The 21,638-nt window shown below is 47.6% G+C and overlaps 2 protein-coding genes across 2 annotated transcripts in view; both read right to left on the reverse strand.

Moving 5' to 3' along the window:
- TRPC4AP (transient receptor potential cation channel subfamily C member 4 associated protein) overlaps nt 1-7,957 on the reverse strand; it is a 35,536-nt gene extending 27,579 nt beyond the window's left edge. The window contains exon 1 of the mRNA XM_053958269.1: nt 7,650-7,957. Coding sequence (XP_053814244.1) covers nt 7,650-7,781 — 132 coding nt within the window. The 5' untranslated portion in view covers nt 7,782-7,957. The remainder of the gene's footprint in view (nt 1-7,649) is intronic.
- A 923-nt stretch (nt 7,958-8,880) lies between these two features.
- EDEM2 (ER degradation enhancing alpha-mannosidase like protein 2) lies at nt 8,881-18,235 on the reverse strand. Its single transcript, XM_053958270.1, has 11 exons — nt 18,098-18,235; nt 17,920-18,030; nt 17,801-17,840; nt 17,334-17,439; nt 16,223-16,348; nt 15,321-15,532; nt 14,004-14,145; nt 13,603-13,727; nt 12,765-12,909; nt 11,613-11,734; nt 8,881-10,713 (listed from the first exon to the last, which is right to left on the reverse strand). The coding sequence occupies exons 1-11, from the start codon at nt 18,214-18,216 to the stop codon at nt 10,222-10,224; spliced, it is 1,740 nt and encodes a 579-aa protein (XP_053814245.1). The 5' UTR covers nt 18,217-18,235; the 3' UTR covers nt 8,881-10,221.
- Between the last annotated feature and the right edge of the window lie 3,403 nt (nt 18,236-21,638).

Consider the following 21,638-nt stretch of genomic DNA (forward strand, 5'->3'; position numbering starts at 1 on the left):
TTGTCACACCTTACTGGTATTAGGACATGACAGAATAAGGATCACTTCTGAGAAAACAGGAGCAGCAGCATATAAACTTCTGTAAGAGTCAAGTACAGCAAACCAAACTGGTACAAACACCAGGACTCCACAGAGTCACTTCCCAGATTGCTGCAACACATCCCAGTTGTGGCTCACAAACAGAGAAACCTGAGGACAGCACACTGGGGCTCCCCAGAGTGGTTCTGTTCCGGCCTGATCCCTGAACACAGTGACACACACCAGTTCATCCAGAGCTCCCAAGCTATGTCCCAGTGCAAAGCTGTCTGTACAATCCTGGTTTTACACCTGTGGTCTCCTGAATGCTGTTCCCCAGCCTGGTGATTACCACCTCACCAGGACCATCCATGTCCCCCCGCTCCAGCTATGCCAGAAAGCCGTGGCAGTGCAGATTTGCTGGAAGGGCAATCAGAGACCTTGGAGAGGATTTAAATTCAGAGATAAAAAATGTGTCACCAGCCCACCCATGCCTGCAAGGTAGAACAGACTGAGTGGTTTTCTCTTTAAAGTCTCCTAAGGAAATGGAGCTCAGGATTTCCCAGGAGATTACTCCAATGACTGATAACTACCATAGGAACACTTTCCGACTACACAGTTTAAATAACTTCTGTGCATAATTTTCCTTGACAGTATACAAAGGGCTGAAAAAAGACACTGCACCCACCTGTATTTATTTTAGATTTCTTTCTAATCTTACTGTCTTTTAAATCCTTTCAGAAATGATAGAATATGGAATACAGAATGTCCCATCTTGGAAGGGCCACACAAGGACTGTCAAGCCCAGCTCCTGTCCCAGCAAAGACACCCCAGCAATCCCACCCTGGGCACCCCTGGCAGCGCTGTCCAAACACTCCTGGAGCTCCGGCAGCCTCGGGGTCGTGTCCATTCCCTGGGGAGCCTGGGCACTCTCTGGGGGAATTTCCTATATATCCAGCCTAAACCTCCCCTGATGGCATCGATTTGCATGATGGTCAAGAAATAATTATGAATAATACCTGCATCTTCATGAAGTCATACATTAGTATTTACCTAAATCCATCCCTTGATCAGTCTATCTCCCTTTTACTTTTCCCCTCCACTTTGCTCGTCCTCCAGGCACAGCAGTTCCAGCAGCACAGGAACAGCTCTTTCCCCCTGCTCTGTGTCCATGCCCTGGCAAGTGCTCAGCATTGCCAAAACATTTCTTACTGCCCTGAGATCTCTTGGAGCTGAAGTTGCTCCCAAATTCTTCCCCTTCCAGAGAGGATTTTCCTTCCCACCTCTGTTCCCACACTGTGACAATACTCCTTGCCCTACAAAGCAAACCTCTGATTTTCCTAAGCCTGCCTCCACCCCCGTGCTGAGCTGTGGTCAGTGACACCTCTCTGTGTCTTCCCAAAACTGCTGACCACCAGCAGTGGTGACAGCAGCTGAAATACCAGGAGCTAATCCTCCCTTTGCTCTCCAGGGCAGGGCAGTTTCCTAATAAAATTATGTCTCTATTTCACATTTTACCCTTCAAACATTACACTGTCTTGCTGAGTGCTCGCTACAGGAGGGCGTTTGCTGTCATCTTTCAGAAAGCAAAACCAGTGACTCAGGTGCCCAGGCATCCTTCACAGCACTGAAGGGTTCCTGCTGTGACAGACTTCACAGCTATGACACATCACTTACAAGGTTTTTTTAATTCAATTTCTCATTGCAAACCATACATTAAGACTGGAAGTGCTTTTAAAAAAAGCAGAATTTCCATTCTTGGGATTTTCCATGACCACTTCTGAAGTATATATTTAAATGTCTTGAAAGTTTAAAAAGAAACAGGCACAAGATTATGGATCTCAACAAAGAGATGCAAGCACATGGTCTCTATGTATTCTTAATAAAATTGAAGCCTTTGCATATCCTTTCCTTCAAGCCTTTAAAGCTGTACCTTTAAAAAAACACAGGAAACTAATATTTGTGCAATTAAATGTTTAATTTTCCTCTGAACAGTAATAACTTAGGAAGTCATCTCTGACAGATTGCCAGGAAAATGATTATTTAGGATTTTGGGGAGTACCTCACCATTCCAGCTCTGTATTGCATTTTATTTTCCAGTTGCTAACAACCATCCATCAGCCTGGCTAAGCTGTCTCCTTCCTCACATGACTTTTCCCACAAAAACCTGTAGCCAAGGCAAATGACCCTGCAAGTTTTGGTTTTAACACAACAGCTTTGCAGGAACACAGCTGCTGGCCCATGGAGCGATTCTGGAAAGCATTCCAAGGGAGAAGCTGAGCACTGCAGCTCCAGGGCAGAACACACTGTGGTCACCAGCTGAGCTCTGATCAAACACAGGGCAGTGCCCCACAAATATTAATCCTAAAAGGAAACTGCTGGGAGAAGTCTGTGTAAGAGTAGTTATGTCCAGCCTCTTTCCAGCTCCTTGATTCTTCAAGTGCAGATGAAGATTCCCTCAGCTAGATTCCCTGTTTCTCCATCCTCCCCAGCCCTGCATGGGGCCCCCCATCTCATCTCCTTCCAACCCAAAAGCCAGGCATGAACCCAGGGACACAGTGTCCTTGGATAAAACATGCCAGAGCTTCCAGCCAGGCCTAACCATTCCCACAGCTCCCAGACTACAGCTCTGCTCACCAGAACTGGAAGAAGAGCTGGTCTACCAAGACAAGGAAGAGGTCTCCTGAATCTCCAATCCCCACAGCACTTTCCAGAGCGGGACAATTCCAACACAGACCTTTAACACCAGCACCTCTCCAAACCCACTACAGGATCTACCAGATCAGAACAGAGCTAATAATATTTGCTTTGCTGACCTTACTCTCCGAGATCAACTAATATGTATAATTATATTAAAATTATATTAACTTCTCAGTTACTACTTTTTCTTGGAACTTTCTAAGTTTCTTCTTTAATTCATTTTGAAAGAAAACAAAATCTGTATGGCTATCTAAGAAAAAGCAGAGGGATAAGGAGTATCACATCTACATTTTTCTTCTCACTTTTCTTCAGCCACAAAAAAAAAAAAAAAAAAAAAAAAAAAAAAAAAAAAAAAAAAAAAAAATCAGACACCAACAGAGTTGAAGTCCAACACAGCCACTTTTTGAGCATTTCTAGTGCATGACAGAGCTCTGGTCCTGTTACTTAACAAAAGCATGTCCAGGCTTTCCAACACTCCCTCACTGTCCTCCCCTGAAGAGGCCTAAGCCTGCTAACACCCACACAATTAGAGCTACTCAAGTGGATTATATTCATGTGAATGTTGTTTTGTTGGTGCTCTTGTAAGGAGGAAACAAAAAGCTGACTCAAAACCAAGATCTTTTCTCAGGGTTAAGAAGCTACTCCTGCTGATAACCTGCAATGGCAGGAGGTAGAAATCTGGATGTCTGAGGAAGAAAATGTTTCCCTTCCACAGAGCTTTTTTTAGGGTGAATAGGGGCTATCCTGCTAAGGGAAGTGTCTGGTCCTAGGGAGAGCAAAGCATGAAATACAGCTGGAAAAATGGACTCCTTTTTTTCCATTCTGATTGTTTCAGCTAAGCTCTGGCAATCCTATGAGGGTGAGAGCAGTGCTGACACCCAGCTCTTGGGACTGCAGCAGGAGCATGTTAGTTAGACAACAAATCCCTGGTTAGTCCATTATTACACTGCTCTGCCCACAGGGATTTACAGAGCTGCATCTGAGTATCTTCTGGTTTCATGTCATATCCATGTTGTTCACAGCTGGCTTGCAGCAGATGAAGTGTGCACCTTCTTGCTAAGCAGATTTGAGCTTGATCAGCTGAGCCAGAGTGTTCTTGGCTTTCAAGGAACAGCAGCACAAAACTTGTCCCACAGCTGTGCCCCACAAAGGACAACACACCAGGCCCCTCACAACCAATATTCTTCCTTATTAGAAATGTGTCACTTCTGGAAAGCTCTTCTGCCACTGGTTCACCAGTACCTGCAAAGCCCCTTGCACTGGCTCTGTGCTCAGGGCAGGGCAAATCCTGATCCAAGGTTATGCAATCTGATATCAACACTGAGGCTTGTGTACAGGGCAGCAGCTGATTCCAGCAGTATGGATAAAATGGATACAGGAACAAATAATGGCAGTATCTACTGAAATTTGCTTTAGCTAATTAACTTCTTATCACAGAATAATTTAGATTGGAAAAGACCTCCAAGAGTATAGAGTCCAAGCTCCGACTGATCCCCACCTCATCACCCAGCTCAGAGTGCCATGTCCTGCTGTTTCCTGGACATCTCCAGGGATGGGGACTCCACCATGTCCTTGGGCAGCCCCTGACAATGCCTGAACCATCCTTTCCAGGAAGAAATTCCTCCTGTTGTCCAACCTGAACCTCCCCTGGCACAGCTTGGGGCTGTTTCCTCTTGACCTGTCCCTGCTCCCTGGGAGCAGAGCCCGACCCTCACCTGGCTGTCCCCTCCTGTCAGGGAGTTGTGCAGAGCCAGATGTTCCCTTTGAGCCTCCTTTTCTCCAGGCTGAGCCCTGTTCCCAGTTCCCTCAGCCACTCCTCATATGACTGACTCTCCAGCTCTGTTGCCCTTCTCTGAATAATTTATTACTAATAATAAAGCAAGACACCAAATGGCAAGGAAGCCAAGGGCTCTGGGTAGGTGAGCACAGCAGGAACACGCAGGGATCCAGATTTCAAAGCCTCAGCTGACCTCAAAACTGCCAGATATTCAGGGGGCTGTTGCTGTCAAAAATGCTTCTATGTCCCTGTAAGATCAGAGTGATGAACTTTTAGATGCAGGCCTGTCAACAATGATCCTTCCCAGCTTTCCTCATACAAAAATGGATCTTGAGATCACCTAGGAATAGTACACAAAGCTTTATTCAGGGCTAAATGCCACCGCTGCCCATGGCAGGCACCCCAGCACGGAACTGGGCTCCCCAGTCTCCCTGAATTAACGTCTTGAGAAGGGCTTCCCCTGCCTACAGGACACCAGCAGTGCAGTCCAGGCAGCACATGACCCAAAACTTCCTTCCAAAACACAGCTAGGAAGTGCTTCAAGGATACTCTCATGACTTGCTCTACACCCCAACACAGCAACCTGACCTGCTTTAAGTCTCTGCAGGAGCAAATCCGTTGAAAAGGCTCCCACGCTGCTACTGAGGAGTCAAATGCAGGAAAACTGGGAATGTTTTGATAAAAAATAGAACTAAAAAAAAAAAAAAAAAAAAAAAAAAAAAAACACACAAACAAACAAAAAAAAAAACCAGCCAAAACTGCCTTGTGCTTCTCCAAAAGTTACATCAAAGTGTTTTATATTTAGACCATCTACAAACAAAAAACTGATTCAAGGTAAAAGTAAAGAGACACGGAATTCACAAAAGTTCAAAATCATTCAGGAAGTTGTTATTCCCCCTGCCTTAGCTTAAGTGAATCACAGAATGGTTTGGATTGGGAGGGACCTTAAAGCTCATCCAGTCCCACACCCCTGCCATGGGCAGGGACACCTTCCACTAGCCCAGGGTGCTCCAAGCTCTGTCCAACCTGGCATGGGACTCTTCCAGGGATCCAGGGACAGCCACAGCTGCTCTGGGCACCCTGTGCCAGGGCCTCAGCACCCTCACAAGGAAGAATTTCTTCCCAATATCCCACCTAACCCTGCCCTCTGGCAGTGGGAAGCCATTTACCCTTGTCTTGTCACTCCATGCTCTTCTACAAAATGATTTAAAATACCTTCCTACAGCATTTATGAAGTTGTGGGAGCTTTGTCTGTCCAAGCTTTAACTCTCTGGGCAGCACAAGGATGCCAAAATTTTTCAAGCAAAACCAAACCAAACTCCACAAACAAAAACCCCACCTCAATTTTGGGCATTTTAAGGAGGATGCAACCAGCAGAAGTCTCCTTGATTGCTATAAAAGCTTAAAAGCCCAAAATGAAAACAGTAGCACTGCATTTTTCAAGCAAACCAAAGCCCAGAGGGAGAAGCACCATCCTACAGACAACAGAGGCGCATAATGTTGGTACAGGTTTACCTGACTGAAACTGCAGTGGCTGAGGAGATGCATGAAAGAAAGAGTGCAGAGGTGGACATGTAAGGCAGTGAGACAAAGTTTGTCCATGCGCTGTAGGAAATCCACTCCTAAAACAATCCCAAGGAGAAGAGTCATACAGGTTTATATTGATGCAAATTACTGGCTCTTCTTAAGGATTAACCGAACTAGCAGCTGAGGAAGCAGCAAAATAAGGACAAAATAGCTGTAAAAAAATACCTGCTCTTTTACCTCTCTGCTAAAGAATGAGGCACGGGCATTCATGAGGAACATGATGCCTTAGGATTTTAGCTTTTCTATTTTCCATGTATTTGTAACCCTGCAATTCTTTAGTGTAGAACTCTAAACTCCATGTCCAGTGTGAGCTGCTGCTTTCCCATTTTGGGCAGACACAACAATTTCTCTCCAGGCCTGGCAATCAAGGACACCTCACTGCCTCAGGCCCTGAAAAATGTAAACAAAAGTGAGTTGGGGGGAGCAAACTTGAGGTAAATGACTTCATTACCTGAAGCTCTAATTGGAAGATGAACCCCCAATATGCAAATGGACCAAATTTTAAAAAGTGTGAAAACCTGTGACCTGTGGTCCATTTTTGGATGGACCTGGGGGGCTTTGTCTGCCTGAAATATACCTGAAGGCCCTTCAATAAATATAACTACTTTTTATTCCTTTACTTTTTCTGGCCTCTGTTTTTAGGTAGTCCTGAAAAGGCATCAAACAAATCTTCTCTTAATAATTGCTCAGAATCCTTGTTTATCAAGAAAAATGCTATTGTCTGCACGACTAAATTAGAGAAATGCCATTTTTTATTCCATCTGCCTTCTCTTAAGATACTTTAGGTCAATAAATCAGCACCAGGATGCAAGTTCTTTATCTCATGTTTCATCTTCCAAGTCTTTGCACCATTTTGCATTTAATCTGCAAGAAAAATGCCAATTATTCTCCATAAAAAGAAATGAGTAGTCTATTATCCTTGAGCAGCTTTTCCAAAAAAGCCAAAATCAGCACACAACAGGCACAGGCCTGATTTCATTCCTTGGCATTTCCCAGCATCATCAACTGGGAAAGATGACAAATAAGAAACAGACCTGGAGCAGTTCCTCATAAAACCACCTGCGTTACAGAGCTAAAATGTCTCCTAAGCCCTAATACCACGAGGCTGCCTTTGTCCAGGAAATACGTTTAAATTTCGATGCTGCATTGTTACAGTCCCGGGCAGAGCTTCCTTTCTTTGCAGGGAAGGCCACACCGACCGAAGAGGCGGAGAACGGCTGGGCAAACGCCTGTGCGGCTCCTCGGTGCTCCTCGAGCCCGGCTGGGGCCGGGGAGGCGGCACACGAAGCCCGAAGGCACCGGGACACCCTCGTGCCGCCCCTCCAGTGCCGGGGCAAAGCCCGAGCACCTCCGGGGAGCTCCGAAGCGCCGAGCCTGGGCTGGGAGCGGCCGTTCTCCCCGAGCAGGCCCCGCTAGGCCAGCCGGGCTCTCCCCGGCCGCGCAGCTCCGCCAGAGGCCCGGACAAGAGGTGCTGCACCCCCGGCCCCAAACCCCACGGGCCCCCAGGCCCCGCGGCCTGCCCGCTTCGCCCGCCCGGCCCAGGCCCCACGGGCGGCCCGCAGCGCGTTACCTGCGCCCCGCGGGTCAGCCCGCGGCCGCTGAGCTGCCCGTGCCGCAGCTGTGCCAAGATGTTGGTGGTCGCGGCGCGGGCCCTGCCGGTGCCGGAGCCGGGCCCCGTGCCGGCCCCCGCCACGGCCGCCATGGCCTCCGCGCTGGGGACACAAACAGCGAGCCCTCCCTCGGCCCGCTCCGCCGAGTGCGCAGCCGCGGGACACGCTACATGGCGGCCGGAAGGGGCGCCCGCCGTGTGGGAGGGAGCGGTGCGAGCCGCGGCCTCTCCGCGCTGCTGCTCCCCGCGGCTCTGCCTCCCGCCGGCCCCCGCCCCATTCCCACCCGCATGCCTTTATGTGCGCTAGGATACCTTTATTTCACTCAGCAAGGCCCAGCCACACCGTTTTCCGTTTAAGGAAAAGCTCGCCGAGGCCTCCGATCACAGTTCGTTTTTGTTAAAATAAAGGCTTTGTGAGATGGAACAGCACTGGAACAAGGAATAGTTGAGGCTGTTCTGTGTTGTTCCGAGTCACTCAGCCCAGAGTACTAATCTGAGATTAGCTCAGTTGGTCATAATACCAAAGTTTCAGTTCCTGCCTGGGCCATTGACTTGGAGTTGGACTCAATCATCCCTGTGGGTGCTTTCCCACTCAGACGAATCTGAGAATCTAATCAAGATTCATCTAAGTACTCACAGTAGCCATGGACAGATGAGTTCTCTCAGCTCCAACCATGCTGAGGAACAACCTCATCTCCCCAGCCTACAGCTCCTTGGTTGTGCTGCTGGAAGTTCCTGGATGAGGGTACCAAAATGCCCTGGTCAGGAGGGATCTGATGAGTTGGATATCTGCCCTGTCCCATTGTTTACCTCACAGCTGCGACAATGCTGAGTTTCAGGACCTGACCCAGCACTGAGCAAAGCTGTTGGAGAAGGCCTGGGGTTTGTTTTCTGCAGATTAAACAATGAAGAGCGTGTGAGATGTGAACAGCTGGAAAATAAAAAGATAACCTATGGTGACAACAAGGAGCCACTAACAAGAGCTTCATCGTTGCCCAGCAATGCCTGTTTTCCTCTCTCAGAAGGGCTGCAAGGGCTGGGTCAATGCGGAATTCCTGCACTGTCTCAGCTGCCATGGGAAAGGACACAACCAAAAGCTCTGTAGCTTACCAGTCTTTTCAATATGCCTGTCCAACACTGCAAGTGTCTCTTACCATAGCTCATTCACAACTGCAACAGGATTTCTACCCCAAAGGATAAAATGCAAATTTTATTTAACTTTACAGCATTAGTACAGGTCAAAACAACAACAACAAAAAATTACTTTCTCAAGGCAACCACACAGCAGCACAGAGTGGGCACTGGTCCAGTTGTATTTAATCCTTGCTCACAGGGATTTATTTCTCCTGTACCTCTAGCCCACTCAAATAATTGTAGCTTGCTCCAGACTCCTCACTTTCCAGCAGGCATGAAGAAACTCCATCACTTTTCTGCCCCTCTTTTTGTTTCTCCTTTAGAAAGAAAACCTCTTGGCCACACTGACTCCTCCTTTCCTGGTCACTGCACACAGCTGTTGCAAAGACACTAATGATGTATTTAAAGGTCTGGATGTGCCGAGTCAGCTGAACACCGAGAGGTTCATGAACATCTGTTCAGCTGCCTGCTGCACCAAGGCACAGCTGCAATTTCAGCCTGGGCTCAGCCCCCTTCCACCCAAGCCTTGTGCATGGCTCGTGTTCAGCTCAGCTGGGGCACCCCGGGGCGGCTACACTGACTGAGGTACAGGGAAACACATGGGACGCAAAGGGAAGTTAGAAAGAGGAAGGAAATGGGGAAACCAAAGAGAAGCATGTTAGATTCTTTAAAAAGAAAGCAATCTACACTGTGGAATCAAACATTTCCTAGTCCACCCTCCAGCTCAGTTTTTTGTCCAGACATTACCTGGACATTTACTAAAGTGGTTTTCAGGCAGGAGGTACTGACTCACACTGATCTGGAATGGGGAGACTGAGCACTTTCCCATGTTCCAAGTGCTCCTCTCCCCCCACACCATCCTTCATGCCCAACAGAACTGCCAGAGCAACAAATCTGAGCCTTCAACTCAAAATAAATAGGTTTTCTCCACTGGGCAGCAATTTTTCAATATGAACTACATGTTTATAAAGTGGCCAGAGATAAAAGATGGAGCACACAGAGAGCTGTAGTAAAGCTACAGTAATTCCTGCTTTTCCCCTTATGACAAGAAACTCAGGCTCATATTTATAGAAGAAAGTAAGTATCTTTCTGTAAGCCTGTAAAACTCACAAAATGCAATTAAAAAAAGGTACATTTAACATGTAGACCTTTCTTTTTCTGGACACCTGTTTGATATTCAGGCAACCAACTGCTTTGAGATCAGCAGCTCGACAGCATTAACAGCTGGTATCTGAGTCATGGCTTACAAAGGTGCCGTAGCAGAATTTAATGGGAAGTTGTTTCACTTCATAATAGAATTCACATTGTGAGGTACCACACTTTCCATTATGAAACTATAAAAATATATTCCCAGAATCTGAAACAAGTTCAATAATTTAAACTGATGATGCAAAGAGGATCAGGTGTTGTCTAAGAAGACCTGTCCCAGTACTGCAAGCTTGGAGTTAAAAGATTGACTAGGGCAGCTCAGGAGGGAGTGTGAGCTTTTCTTAGAGTTTCTCTTCTCTCCAGCTTTCTCTGAAGAGGCATCTTCGGGGTCTTTTGCATTTTCCCCTTCACCATGGTCAGGAGCTCTTTTTAAAGTGTACTTCTTGGTTTTCTTCCGTGAGTAGAATTCCCTCATCAAGTCTTCCACTTCCCACTGCTCTTCTTTGCGTTTCCTACAGCAGTGCAGGGCAGCAGGGTCGATGGGATGAGCCTCAGTGTTGAAGATGTACCCTCCTGCATTCAGGACACATTCCCCGTACGGTGTGACCACCACATCAAAGTCTGAGCCATCATTGTGGATGAAGTTGTCTGGGTCAAACAGCAGGTACAAGTATTTGATTGTTTCAGCCAAGAAGAAGGATTCCATGCGGTTATCCAGTCTGTGGTCCCTCAAGTCTTTGATCTACAAGAGAAGAAACAGAGTGGGTTACAGTTATGTCAAATTCACTAAGTTATGAACTTAGGGAGAAAAATACAACCAACTTGGAATTAATTTCAGTTAAACAGCACAGTATAACACCAACCCACCCTGTATCTTATCATGGAATGGCTTGGGTTGGAAGAGACCTTAAAGCCCATCTCATTCCATGCCCTGCCAAGGGCAGGAGCACCTTCCACTGTCCCAGGTTGCTCTAAGCCCAGTCTAACCTGGCCTTGGACACATCCAGGGATCTGGGCAACCTGTGCCAGGGCCTCAGCAATCCCACAGTGAAGAACCTCTTCCTAACATTTAAACTCACCCTCAGTTCAGTCTGGGCAAGAAGAGATTCCCATCATTTCCCCACTTAAGAAAAAAAATCCTAAGGCTTTTACCTACTTACTCCCAATATTTTAAAGAGTTTTTTGAAAAATAGAGCTTGATAGCATGTTTGAAATCCTCTATTAAATAACTTAATAGAAATCACTCACTGCACTTCTCTTGTGTTTCACCAGATTTTCAAGGCATAGTGGGAAAGCAGAATCACACACCTGGTAGGAGGAGCCTGCATGAGAGCCTTCCTGCTCAGCTGCAACACCTACTAGAAATGCAGGAGAAGCTTCTGGTGCTTTCCCATATTTTGGACTCTGGGGCAACAGCCCATGATAGAATTTGGCCCACCCTGAGGAAGCTACAACCAGAAACATGACCAGAAATTAGCAGAGCAGCTTCACAGAGAAATACAAGGGGCTTGTTGGAAAGAAGTCATGTTTTGCCCAAAATGATTGCTTGAATCAATGACAAAACATCACTCATGAGAACACCCTCTCAAAGCTGATTTTTAGCAGCCCTTCAGCTGCCATGGCAGATGATTTAGCACTCACAGTTGCAAAGCCACAGTCCACCTTGCTGATTTTCTCTATGGACTCCACAGCATCTCTCCCCAGCTCCAGGAGTGTGGGGTCTCTCGTGGCACGGTACAGATACATCGCGCTCTCAATCAGCTCTGCAAAACACCCAAACATTGCCAGTGCAAAGATTATCAAACCATACACACAGCAAAGATGAGCTATTCCTTGAACTAATATAAAAATACTTCAGCATAATCAAGTGAACAGCCTGGCTTGACTGGCTCCAAGCACAGATTTTCCTAAGGATGTGCTACAAAGAAATTCCCTTTAACCAGCCTGCAGCAGCTCAGGTAAGAGTGACTAATGCTCCCTCCCACATTCAGTGAGTGGGAGAGAAACAGGAGACAAAAAGATTAATACTCAGTTGTCAAAGTTAAAAAAAATGCTTCTGGAAAGGATTACAAACAAGAAATTCAATCCTCAAAATAGAGTTTTTAAATAATAGAGTGGAAATACTTTATTACAGACAACATAAGCACTATGCTGTATTTACTTACTAAAGGAACAGGTCTTTATACTTAAACACCTTTGATAGTTAGGGCTGATGAGTATTTTTGGTAGATTTGTCCAGTGTGGATGTCACCTGAACACTCAGACCAAAAGGAAGTTAATTATTCTCATTAACATTTATGGACCCACTAATCAGGTTATTATTTTTTTTTGTCAGAGCTGTAAAAAATGAGAAAAAAAGAGAGGTAATTTCCTTACAGTATCACAGAAAACATAGAATCCCTCCTAGATGCAGAACTGGAACAGTCTATTCACACTCACTTTCACTTCCTAAATTTAAAGGACACAAGCAGTCCCTTTAACATTTCACATGATTGAAGCACCCCAAGCCAGACAATCTAACACTTAAATATGTCAAATCCCACACTTTGAACAAAATTCATTGCCACGCCACCTTTCTATAGTAACACTCTGGTTTGCTTCCTGTTTCCTTCCTGTCTTTGTGAGTGGGGGAAAACAAAATGTGCAGCTTTAACTCTGGAAATCCCAGCTCAAATCCTGCAGGAACTGAGTCAGAGCAAAACTGGGGAGGAAATTGTGGTATTGCTAACACTTGACCTCCCAACCAGAGCTAAAGCAGGAGTTCATGTCCCTTTTAATTTCAGTTCTGTTTACCAGGCCTGAGTGGATATCCTTCCCTCTTGTCCACTGTGTATCCCTGGGGAATGTTGTAGAACTCAGGCAGGCCCCCAAACTGCTTCCAGACCGTGTAATAGTTGAGGAAGGTGCGCATGGCATTATCTACATCCCCAATGAGGCTCTGAGAGACAGGAAACAGCAAAGAAACGTGGGAGTGAAAAAAACCAGCACAGGAATTGATGCAATAACACTGCTCTAGGCAAAGAAATACCCAGTGACATAAATGGGTATTTCAGCAGGTCTGAGTGGTGCAACTGATACGGGGCACGATGCATTAAGAACAGGTAAGACTGAAACTGCTGCTTTTCTGGTGGCTTACATTCCCACACCTGAAATAATATGAAGACTCTGATTTTTTTTAAAGAAGGCTGTGTTCCTTCAGTCAAATGTTTAGTCAATCACAGCATCCAATCTCTTAGTTAGGGGAACAAAGTCTCAGTCCAAACAAGAAGACTGATGAGAAAGCAAAGCTCTTGATGGGATAATATTCACACAAATAAAACATTTGTGAGTTAATAGAAAAAGAGCTGTGAGTTTCTTTTTCCTCACATTCCCATTTGGATTATGCGACCACTGTCCAGTGGAGTTTGCTACCACAGAAGTGCCCTCCCATCATGCTGAATGGGAGACTGTAGATAAAATTAACATTTTCTTCAACATCATCATAAGCTCCGGCTATTGCAGATTTCACCAGAGAACAAGCCAAACTTTTAAACCTGCACAGATGAGGGTTATAGTTCTAACTTTTTTTCTTGAAGACCAGCCCCTGACAGAGGAAAGAATCACCAGATGCTGTTGGTATGACAGCCCTTACCTGCAGACCTGGCCAATAGGCCTCCAGGGACTGGAACACAGGCATGGACACTGTTCCTTTGTACATCTGAACCCACAGGTACCAGTCATCAAACTTGGTGTAATTCTTGATAGCTTTGTTATATTCTGTAAAGAAACAGATGGGTAGATTAGCCATCTGTAACAAAAAAAAAAAAAAAAAAAAGCAAGAAAAGTGCTTATTTTTAAGAATGAGAGAAGCCCCTTTTTCACTTGAGCCATGTTCAATGATTTCTCAGGGTGCTCACTTTGGTAACTCTGTTATCACTGACTGTTCAAAAGAATTACAGCAAAGCCTTCAGAACAGTCTTGACTGTGCCCCATTAGATCCTTCATGTCCTGCCACAGGTGCTGGGCCCCTTCCCACAGAAAACAAACGCTCACCTAAAAACATGGACATCAGCTCCTTGTCCTGCAGGAGAATGGCTCCTTTAACCAGGTACTCAAAGTAGGAGTCCACCCCTGCCCCAATCCCAGCATCCTGGGCCACCCACTTGGCAGTGATCACATCAATGTGGTTCCCCACCTGGAAGGAGTGAAGGACAAGGAGAAAGGGACTTAGAGGGACACAAGAAATCCTGGTCCTTTTTTCAGACCATCAGTTTCACAGATATACAATGTCCATTCCAACCAGCATTTTCTCTATTACAGGACATGTTTATCAGCACCAGAGAAATACAAACTGTAGAAAATACAGCTCTTATACTTACGTGCAAACTGTAGAAAATACAATTTTCATGCTGATAATGTATTTTATATATCTAATAAACATTTTATGCTTCCAATATCAATGCTTCACTTGCCAAAACAACATATTATAATGCTACTGTAAAAATGCACAATTTCAACATGAAATGTCTGGTCCTAATTCTGATCTTACAAAAGAGTAGAGAAGGATGGAGAGGTACAGATACAGAGACAGAGGCCAAGAATGTCAACGGCACAAGAGCTGCCATGTTAATATTTAAATAGATGCTGGCACTCTTCAGCCTGTGAACAAACCCAGCTGATGGACAATTAAATACACAATCATGTCTTAGCAACTGTGAAAAAAAACCAGCAATGATTGAGGATTTGGGGTATAAATCAAAAATAAACAAATCCCAAAGCAAACAAAGGGAAACATTTCTTCATACAGCCTGTGGATAATTTGTGGCAATAAACACAGAGTATAAATAAATGTGTTTCTCTTCACATACGCATCACCAACATTTCACAGAGGTTGAAAAAGCAGCAATAGAAAAGAGCAGGAGACAGTGAACACGAAGATAATACTTCCAGTTCTGGGTATTCCTGAACCCCAGAGCTATACAGACTGGCAATATCTCAGTGTACTTGCCATGCTCTTGTTCTCTTCCCTAGGCCTTTGTCCCACCAGGCATCAGACAGACCTTTCATTTAATCTGCTACAGCTGCTGTCACAAGAGCTGCAGCACCCAGCTGGAGGCATTTGTCTCCCAGCCACATCTGGTGTGGGCCAGAACAATGGGATAATGTTGGGCTGCTGCAGAAAAGCAGGGATGTGGATGCTGCAGGTGTTCAGGAACAATGTCAAACACGAGCCTTCAGCCCAGTTAGGAGCACTGTGGTTATTTATCCAACTCTATCTCCTCTCTGTTGATGCTTTTTCACGCCTAGAATTGCATCCACAAAGGTACAGAAAAAGCAGCCCAGCACACCCCAAGTGCATTCCTCACTCACCAGCCCAATATCCGAGCGATTTTTCCACAGTGCCTTCAAAGCCTTCCTGGCAACGTCCTCGAACACTGGGTCACCAGTGAGGTGGCTTAAGGTGGCAAACTCCACTATAAAGGTGCCAATTCCAGCAGTACAGGTGACTGGGGTCTCCCCAGGGTTTACTCCATGCAGCAGGTTCACTGTGCCATAGGGCATCCCAGTTGGGGTCTGGAAAGCTGAAACACAGGATTTTGGGGTCACAGAAGTGCTCAGTGTTGTGTTTAACAGACTCTCAAGAAAACATGTGCCTCACATCCCACTGCACACGGGCAGGAAGTGGGGCTGGAGTAACTGCAGAGAACAAAATGAGGAGAGTGATCCTGGGAGGGTCAGAGAGGGTATGCAAAGGTACACACAGTCCTGGGAAGGTCCTGGGGATCTCTTCCACCTTGCCAGAGCAGCAGATTGCATCCCCACATTTTTTTACAGCACAAGCAAGGTGGTCACTAAACACACTGGCCAGCAATGTGCAGACAATGAGGCTGTGATCTCCCCATGGGAGCACACAAGGGAACAGTGCCATGCCACAAGGGCAGAGAGCCCAGCTGCAGCTCACAAAGAGCACATGAGGCAGCATCTTCTTGTCTTACAAGCTGCTGTCTCTCAGCCTTTATTTATTATTTATATTAAATATATTTCCCCTCAACAAGAAACAAGCACGCTGATGCGTTAAGCAGGCACAGCACTTGGCATGCACACATACAACAACATCTTCCCTACAAATTAAACCTGAAGCACTGAGCTTGGAGCTCAGGGACCACCAGGACTGGTTTTTGAGCTGGCTCATGCAGCAGTGCATCTCCCATGACAGGCAGCAGCCAGCTCCTGATCCCCAGCACAGGGACACACAGCACACAAGGGCTCACCTGGCAGCAGTTTGCGAGCTGCTTCCTCAGCCATCCTCAGGAGAGGTCCCGAGCACGGCCAACCTGCTTCCACTTCAACCCCAGCCTTCCTGGAGAGCAGGTGAGCAGAGAGGAGCCCTCCCACCACTGCAAGGACACATCAGAATCCATTACACCACGTGGGGAGGAATGAGTTTAGAGAAGGGAAGAGTGATTTTGGTTCTTGCTGCTTGTTTGCAGGGCAGCAGAAACGTGTGGAGTGACAGGACAAGGGGTGATGGCTTTAAACTGCCAGAGGGCAGGGTTAGATGGGATATTGGTAAGAAATTCTCCCCTGTGAGGGTGGGCAGGCCCTGCCACAGGGTGCCCAGAGCAGCTGCAGCTGCCCCTGGATCCCTGGCAGTGTCCAAGGCCAGGCTGGGACAGTGGAAGGTGTCCCTGCCATGGTGGGTCATGGAATAGATGATCTTTAAGGTCCTTTCCCATCCAAACCACTCTCTGATTCTAATGATATATTTCTTTTTTCTAGGAAGAGTCAAGAATTTCCATGTGGCAGCAGCTGTGATTTATTAGCTATATCTAGCTATTACTTATATAGCTAATACAGCTATATTAGCTAATATGAATTATTTCACAGGCTTGTCTATGGTCACATAACAACCACAGAGAAATTACACTGCTGCAAAAATCGGCACTGCAATATTTGGCAGGACAAAAAACAAAAGCATAACAGTTTTAAAAAACACTGTTTCTTAAAAAAACACTGTGTTTTTTAGCTAGATGGCACTGAAACAGTCGGGCACTGAAGGTGCAAAACTCATAATCTCGACTCCAAAACAGCATGCAGAAGACTACAGGATAAAATCTGTATGCTTGCAGTGAAAAATATATTTATTCCAAAGCTGAAAACCTCACACTAGAATACTGAAAGTGCCACATCTACTGCTGCTTATGTTGAGACAGGAAGCAAAAAGGGATGTTCAAAGACTGAAAGGAAGTGACGTTTGTTTGTGGTTTTTCTCTCTGTTTATGGATCCTCTTAGTCTGCATCCCAAATTCCCTCTGACTACCACCTCTGAGACCTGTACAAGAATGAAACCCAACACAAACCCCACAGAAAACCCCACCTCACCTCGAATGTTTGTTTCAAAGACAGATGCATTGACATCAATATCGAAGTCCACCCCCTCCTGCAGCACGTTGACAACTCGCTGGAACTCGGAAACATTTCCCAAGATCTGCAGGGAAACAGAGGATCAGGCTTAGAGTTCATGGAAAAACAAAGAGCAGTTCAATATCTGGGGCTGATTTTAGTCAGTTTTACTATTTTGTGAAATCATTAACTACAGCTATTACTAAAAAACTGACACTTCCATCTTGTTACGAAAAGCTTTTCTCACACACTTTAGATCTTTACTCCAGAGGGTGTCAGGAAAAGGGGGCTCTGCCACCCCTCCCAGGGGTGATGCAAAGGGAAATGGAAAGTTCTCAGGTCAATGAATAACTGACTTTTGGCACCACCACATAAAATCCAGGTATACAGGTGGCACTCAGGGGCCTTGAGCAGGCTGCGGGCACTCGGGGCTGGCTCCTACTCACCAGCAGCGTGTCCAGGGCGTCGATCAGGGTCAGGGAGAAGCTGCGGAGGAGAGAAGCGAGGTGAGACCCGGCGGAGGGGGGCGGCCCATCCGCACCCCCGCCCCGGGGCCAGCCCTTACCTGCCCCAGGTGTCCTGCCCGTCGCACGTCAGCGGCCGCAGCTCATCGTAAGGGAAGGCGCTCTCCAGGTAGTGCTCGTAGGCGTGGTAGAACATGGCACGCACCCGCTCCCTGCGGCACAAGCAGGCGCGCTCAGCCCCGGCCCGGGTGGGCTCCGCACCGCCCGCTCCGTACTCACCGGTAGGAAGCCACGTCCAGCCCGCGGGCGGCCGCGCCGCCGCCCGCCGGGAGCCGCAGCGCCCAGAGGCACAGCAGCGGGCCGAGGAACCGCTGCACGGCCGCGCCGGGGCCCCGCATGGCCGCGTCCCTCACCCCCTGCCCCGGGCGCCCTCACGGCCGCCTCAGCCCCGGCCCCGTCCATCCTCCCCATCCAGCCAATGGCAGCGGACTTCTCCTCTCCTGGCCCCGCCCCGCCGCCCCCTCCAGCCAATGGGAGCGGCGAGCGCTCGGCCACGCGCCGGCGGAAGCGCTGGCGGCGCGGCGAGGCCGCATCCGGGGCGGTGCGGGACTCGCGGAGGGAGCGGCGATGCTCTGGTGGATTTTGGGGAGTTGCTGCCGCCTCGGCCGGGCTGTGGGGCCCTGACTGCGGGAATTATCACCCGCACTGCTCGCAGAGAAGCGGGAGGTTCCTGCGGTACCTCTCCGGAGGCTGGAGCTCGCCGTCGTGATGGCAGGAAAGAGCTGAGCGGCAGGGCAGGGCAGGGCAGTGGCGGAGCGGGCAGTGCTTTAGGTGCTGCTGTCAAGCCCCAAAATAAAGATAACGAGTGCCGTGACGCTCCCATAGGAGTGAGGTGGTGCCACGCGGGAAGGTGCCGGTCCCCGGCACCGCTCCTGTGCGGTTCCTGTCGGGAGCTGGGCTGGGAACGGGCCGGGATGTTTGTGAAGCACCTGGGGCATTGCTGGCCTGTAAGCGTCTCTCCTGACAAACCTTCCTCACGCTGTTTCTGCCCGTAATTCAAACCCAGCTCCGGGTGATGCAGCAGGACCTGCTTTGGAAAACTGATACCTTAGGTTTTAAATTTTTCTATTCTGTTTTGGTGTGCAGCTTTTAGCTTTATATTAAGCGTCACTAGGGTCTTGTCACAGGGTGGTGAAGACAAAACAATCCTGTTCTAGCTGGAGACTCAAGGACAATCCCTTCAAACTTCAGGCCCAAAGCAAAAACAACTTGAGAAGGGCAGGCAAGCAAGCAAGGAGGATGAAACTTCATCATTTGAAGCTGTTAATTGGGCAGTTGGCTCCTATATGCAAATGGACTAAAACTTATAAAACTGTGAGATCTCGTGACCAAGCTCTGTTTTGCTTCCATCTTGGAGCCATCTGGGCAGAGCCACGACTGTGGCTGTGGTACTGCCAGGGTGTGGCCTTTGAAGGCACCTCAATAAATACCCATTTTATTCCTCTGAACTCTGTCTAGTCTCTCTTCCAGCTCCTCAAGGCATCAAACCAGTGCCCAAATCTGTGTGCGGAGTCCTGCAGTGCTGCCAGCCTCTTGCACTGGAACTGGGCTTCCTATCTCAGGGCAGAGGTGGATCCAAGACACCAGGGCTGAAGCAGCCTGGTTCCCTGGGAGAGCACTGAGTCCCCTGGGGCTATCCATAACCTCCCAGAGGAGCCGTGGATAGCAGATGCCTCATCCCTGGCAGTGTCCAAGGCCAGGCTGGATGGGGCTAGGAGCAGCCTGGCACAGTGGAAGGTGTCCCTGCCATGGCAGGGGGTGGGATGGGATGGGCTTTACTGTCCCTTCCAACCCACCCCGTTCTGGGGTGCTATGGTGACCTGTGGCTCACACCAGGGAAGGTTCCCCAGCCTGCACTCCCAGCATGGTCATGCTGATTTTGGCACCCTGCAGTTTAACCAGTGTGGTGAATTTCAACATCACAGCCATTGGCTGAGCTCTCCCTCCACTTGCATCTCTAGGCTTGGATTGATCCACACCAAATCCCTGCTGTTCCTCCCACCTATGCCCTAAATGAGGAGGGGGTGACCCAAGCAGGGAGAGCAGAAATAAGTGATGAATTAACCCTTTAGATGGCAGAGGTGCAACATTTCGGAATCAAAACTAAATCACTTTGCTTGCAGGAGAGGAAGGGGCACAAATAACCCAACACTGTCATCTCACAGCAGCTACAGACTCACAGAATGATTTGCATTGGGAAAGACCCCAGAGATCACTCAGCTCCAGCCACCACTTTGGACACTGAGATTTAGCATCAAGAATGATGCCTTGAGGAGCTGGAACAGAGACTAGGCAGAGTTAAAAGGAATAAATATCCAATTTTAAAAATCCAATAAATATCCAATGAAGTGTATATTTATTGAGGTGCCTTCAAAGGCCACACCCTGGCAGTACCACAGCCACAGTCGTGGCTCTGCCCAGACGGCTCCAAGATGGAAGCAAAACAGAGCTTGGTCACGAGATCTCACAGTTTTATAAGTTTTAGTCCATTTGCATATAGGAGCCAACTGCCAAATTAACAGCTTCAAATGATGAAGTTTCATCCTCCTTGCTTGCTTGCCTGCCCTCCTCAAGTTGTTTTTGCATTTGGCCTGAAGTTTGAAGAGATTGTCCTTGAGTCTCCAGCTAGAACAGGATTGTTTTGTCTTCACCACCCTGTGATAAGACCCTAGTGACACTTAATATAAAGCTAAAAGCTGCACACCAAAACAGAATAGAAAAACTTAAACCCCAAAGTATCGAGAGGGGTTGGCTCTTGACACTCTTTAAAAAATAACCCAGTTTACCCCTCTGCTCCCAGCCTGGGGCCATCCCACTAGGTGTCAGTGCACACCCAGATACCAGCATGATAGCCCAGACAAAAAGCCACCGAGTAATTTTCAACATACTGCTCATTTGCTGCAGCTGTAATTTGGGTTTCTGGGTCCATTTATCATAAAATTGTCTGCTTGCTGATGCCATGGCTCAAGGCTGCAGGAGTATCTTGCTGTATTCCTGGGCGAATCAAACTGTTGGAGCTGATTTCACTAAAAGCTGTCACAATACATTACTGGAATGCTTTTTATTAAAGTTCATTTTCCAGACTCGGATTTAACAGTGTTCTAGAGCACTGCTATTTGCTGTATACTGGATCAGTAATTTCCCTATCAAAGTCAGTTACTCAATTCTCAAAGTTGACTGCAATCTTTTTGAAACAGACGTGAGAAAAGCAGGACTGGACAGAGCCAGAGCCGTGCCGTGTGCCCCTCCTGGCATCAGAAGGAGGAGCAGTGTCCCCATCCTGGCATCGGGGAGAGCCGGGAAGGTGGGAATGCTCTGCCACGGAGGAGGTGGGCTCGGGGAGGCAACATCACAGGTGCTAATTGCACTAATCAAACACCAAAAAAAAGAGGGTGAACAGAGGGTGGTGTAAGTGGGACTGAATCCAAGGATTGATGGGCAAGAAACCAACGGCTGGCAGAGCCAGCTGGATCAAAACTGGTTGGGAAAAACATTAAAAAGCTGGGTTTGGTGCAGTGGTCATTAGCCTCCTTACCGTTTCTACAGGCAGCCAAGCACCCTGCGTGTGGATTTGGGGGGCAGACGGGGCTGTCTCCTCCCAGGCACCTCCTGGGAGCCACAGGCTGAGCACAAACCCTCCTGAGCGAGGTGACTCTTGTGGCCACCACAAACCCCAGGACAGACAGGCTGAGAAAAGTCTGTGGTAAGCCAGGGGGGCTGGAGGGGACAGCACTGTGCTCAGCGTGTCACACAGCCCAGG

Source organism: Vidua chalybeata, chromosome 17 (assembly GCF_026979565.1).
Source record: "Vidua chalybeata isolate OUT-0048 chromosome 17, bVidCha1 merged haplotype, whole genome shotgun sequence".
Taxonomy (NCBI): Eukaryota; Metazoa; Chordata; class Aves; order Passeriformes; family Viduidae; genus Vidua; species Vidua chalybeata.

Coding starts and splice junctions, on each gene's coding strand:
- EDEM2 (XM_053958270.1), bottom strand. CDS start 18,216: ATGCGGGGCCCCGGCGCGGCCGTGCAGCGGTTCCTCGGCCCGCTGCTG. Junction 16,349..17,333: donor CTTTGAAACAAACATTCGAG/GTGAGGTGGGGT, acceptor GTGTCCTTGCAG/TGGTGGGAGGGCTCCTCTCT. Junction 14,146..15,320: donor ATCGCTCGGATATTGGGCTG/GTGAGTGAGGAA, acceptor CACTCCTTCCAG/GTGGGGAACCACATTGATGT.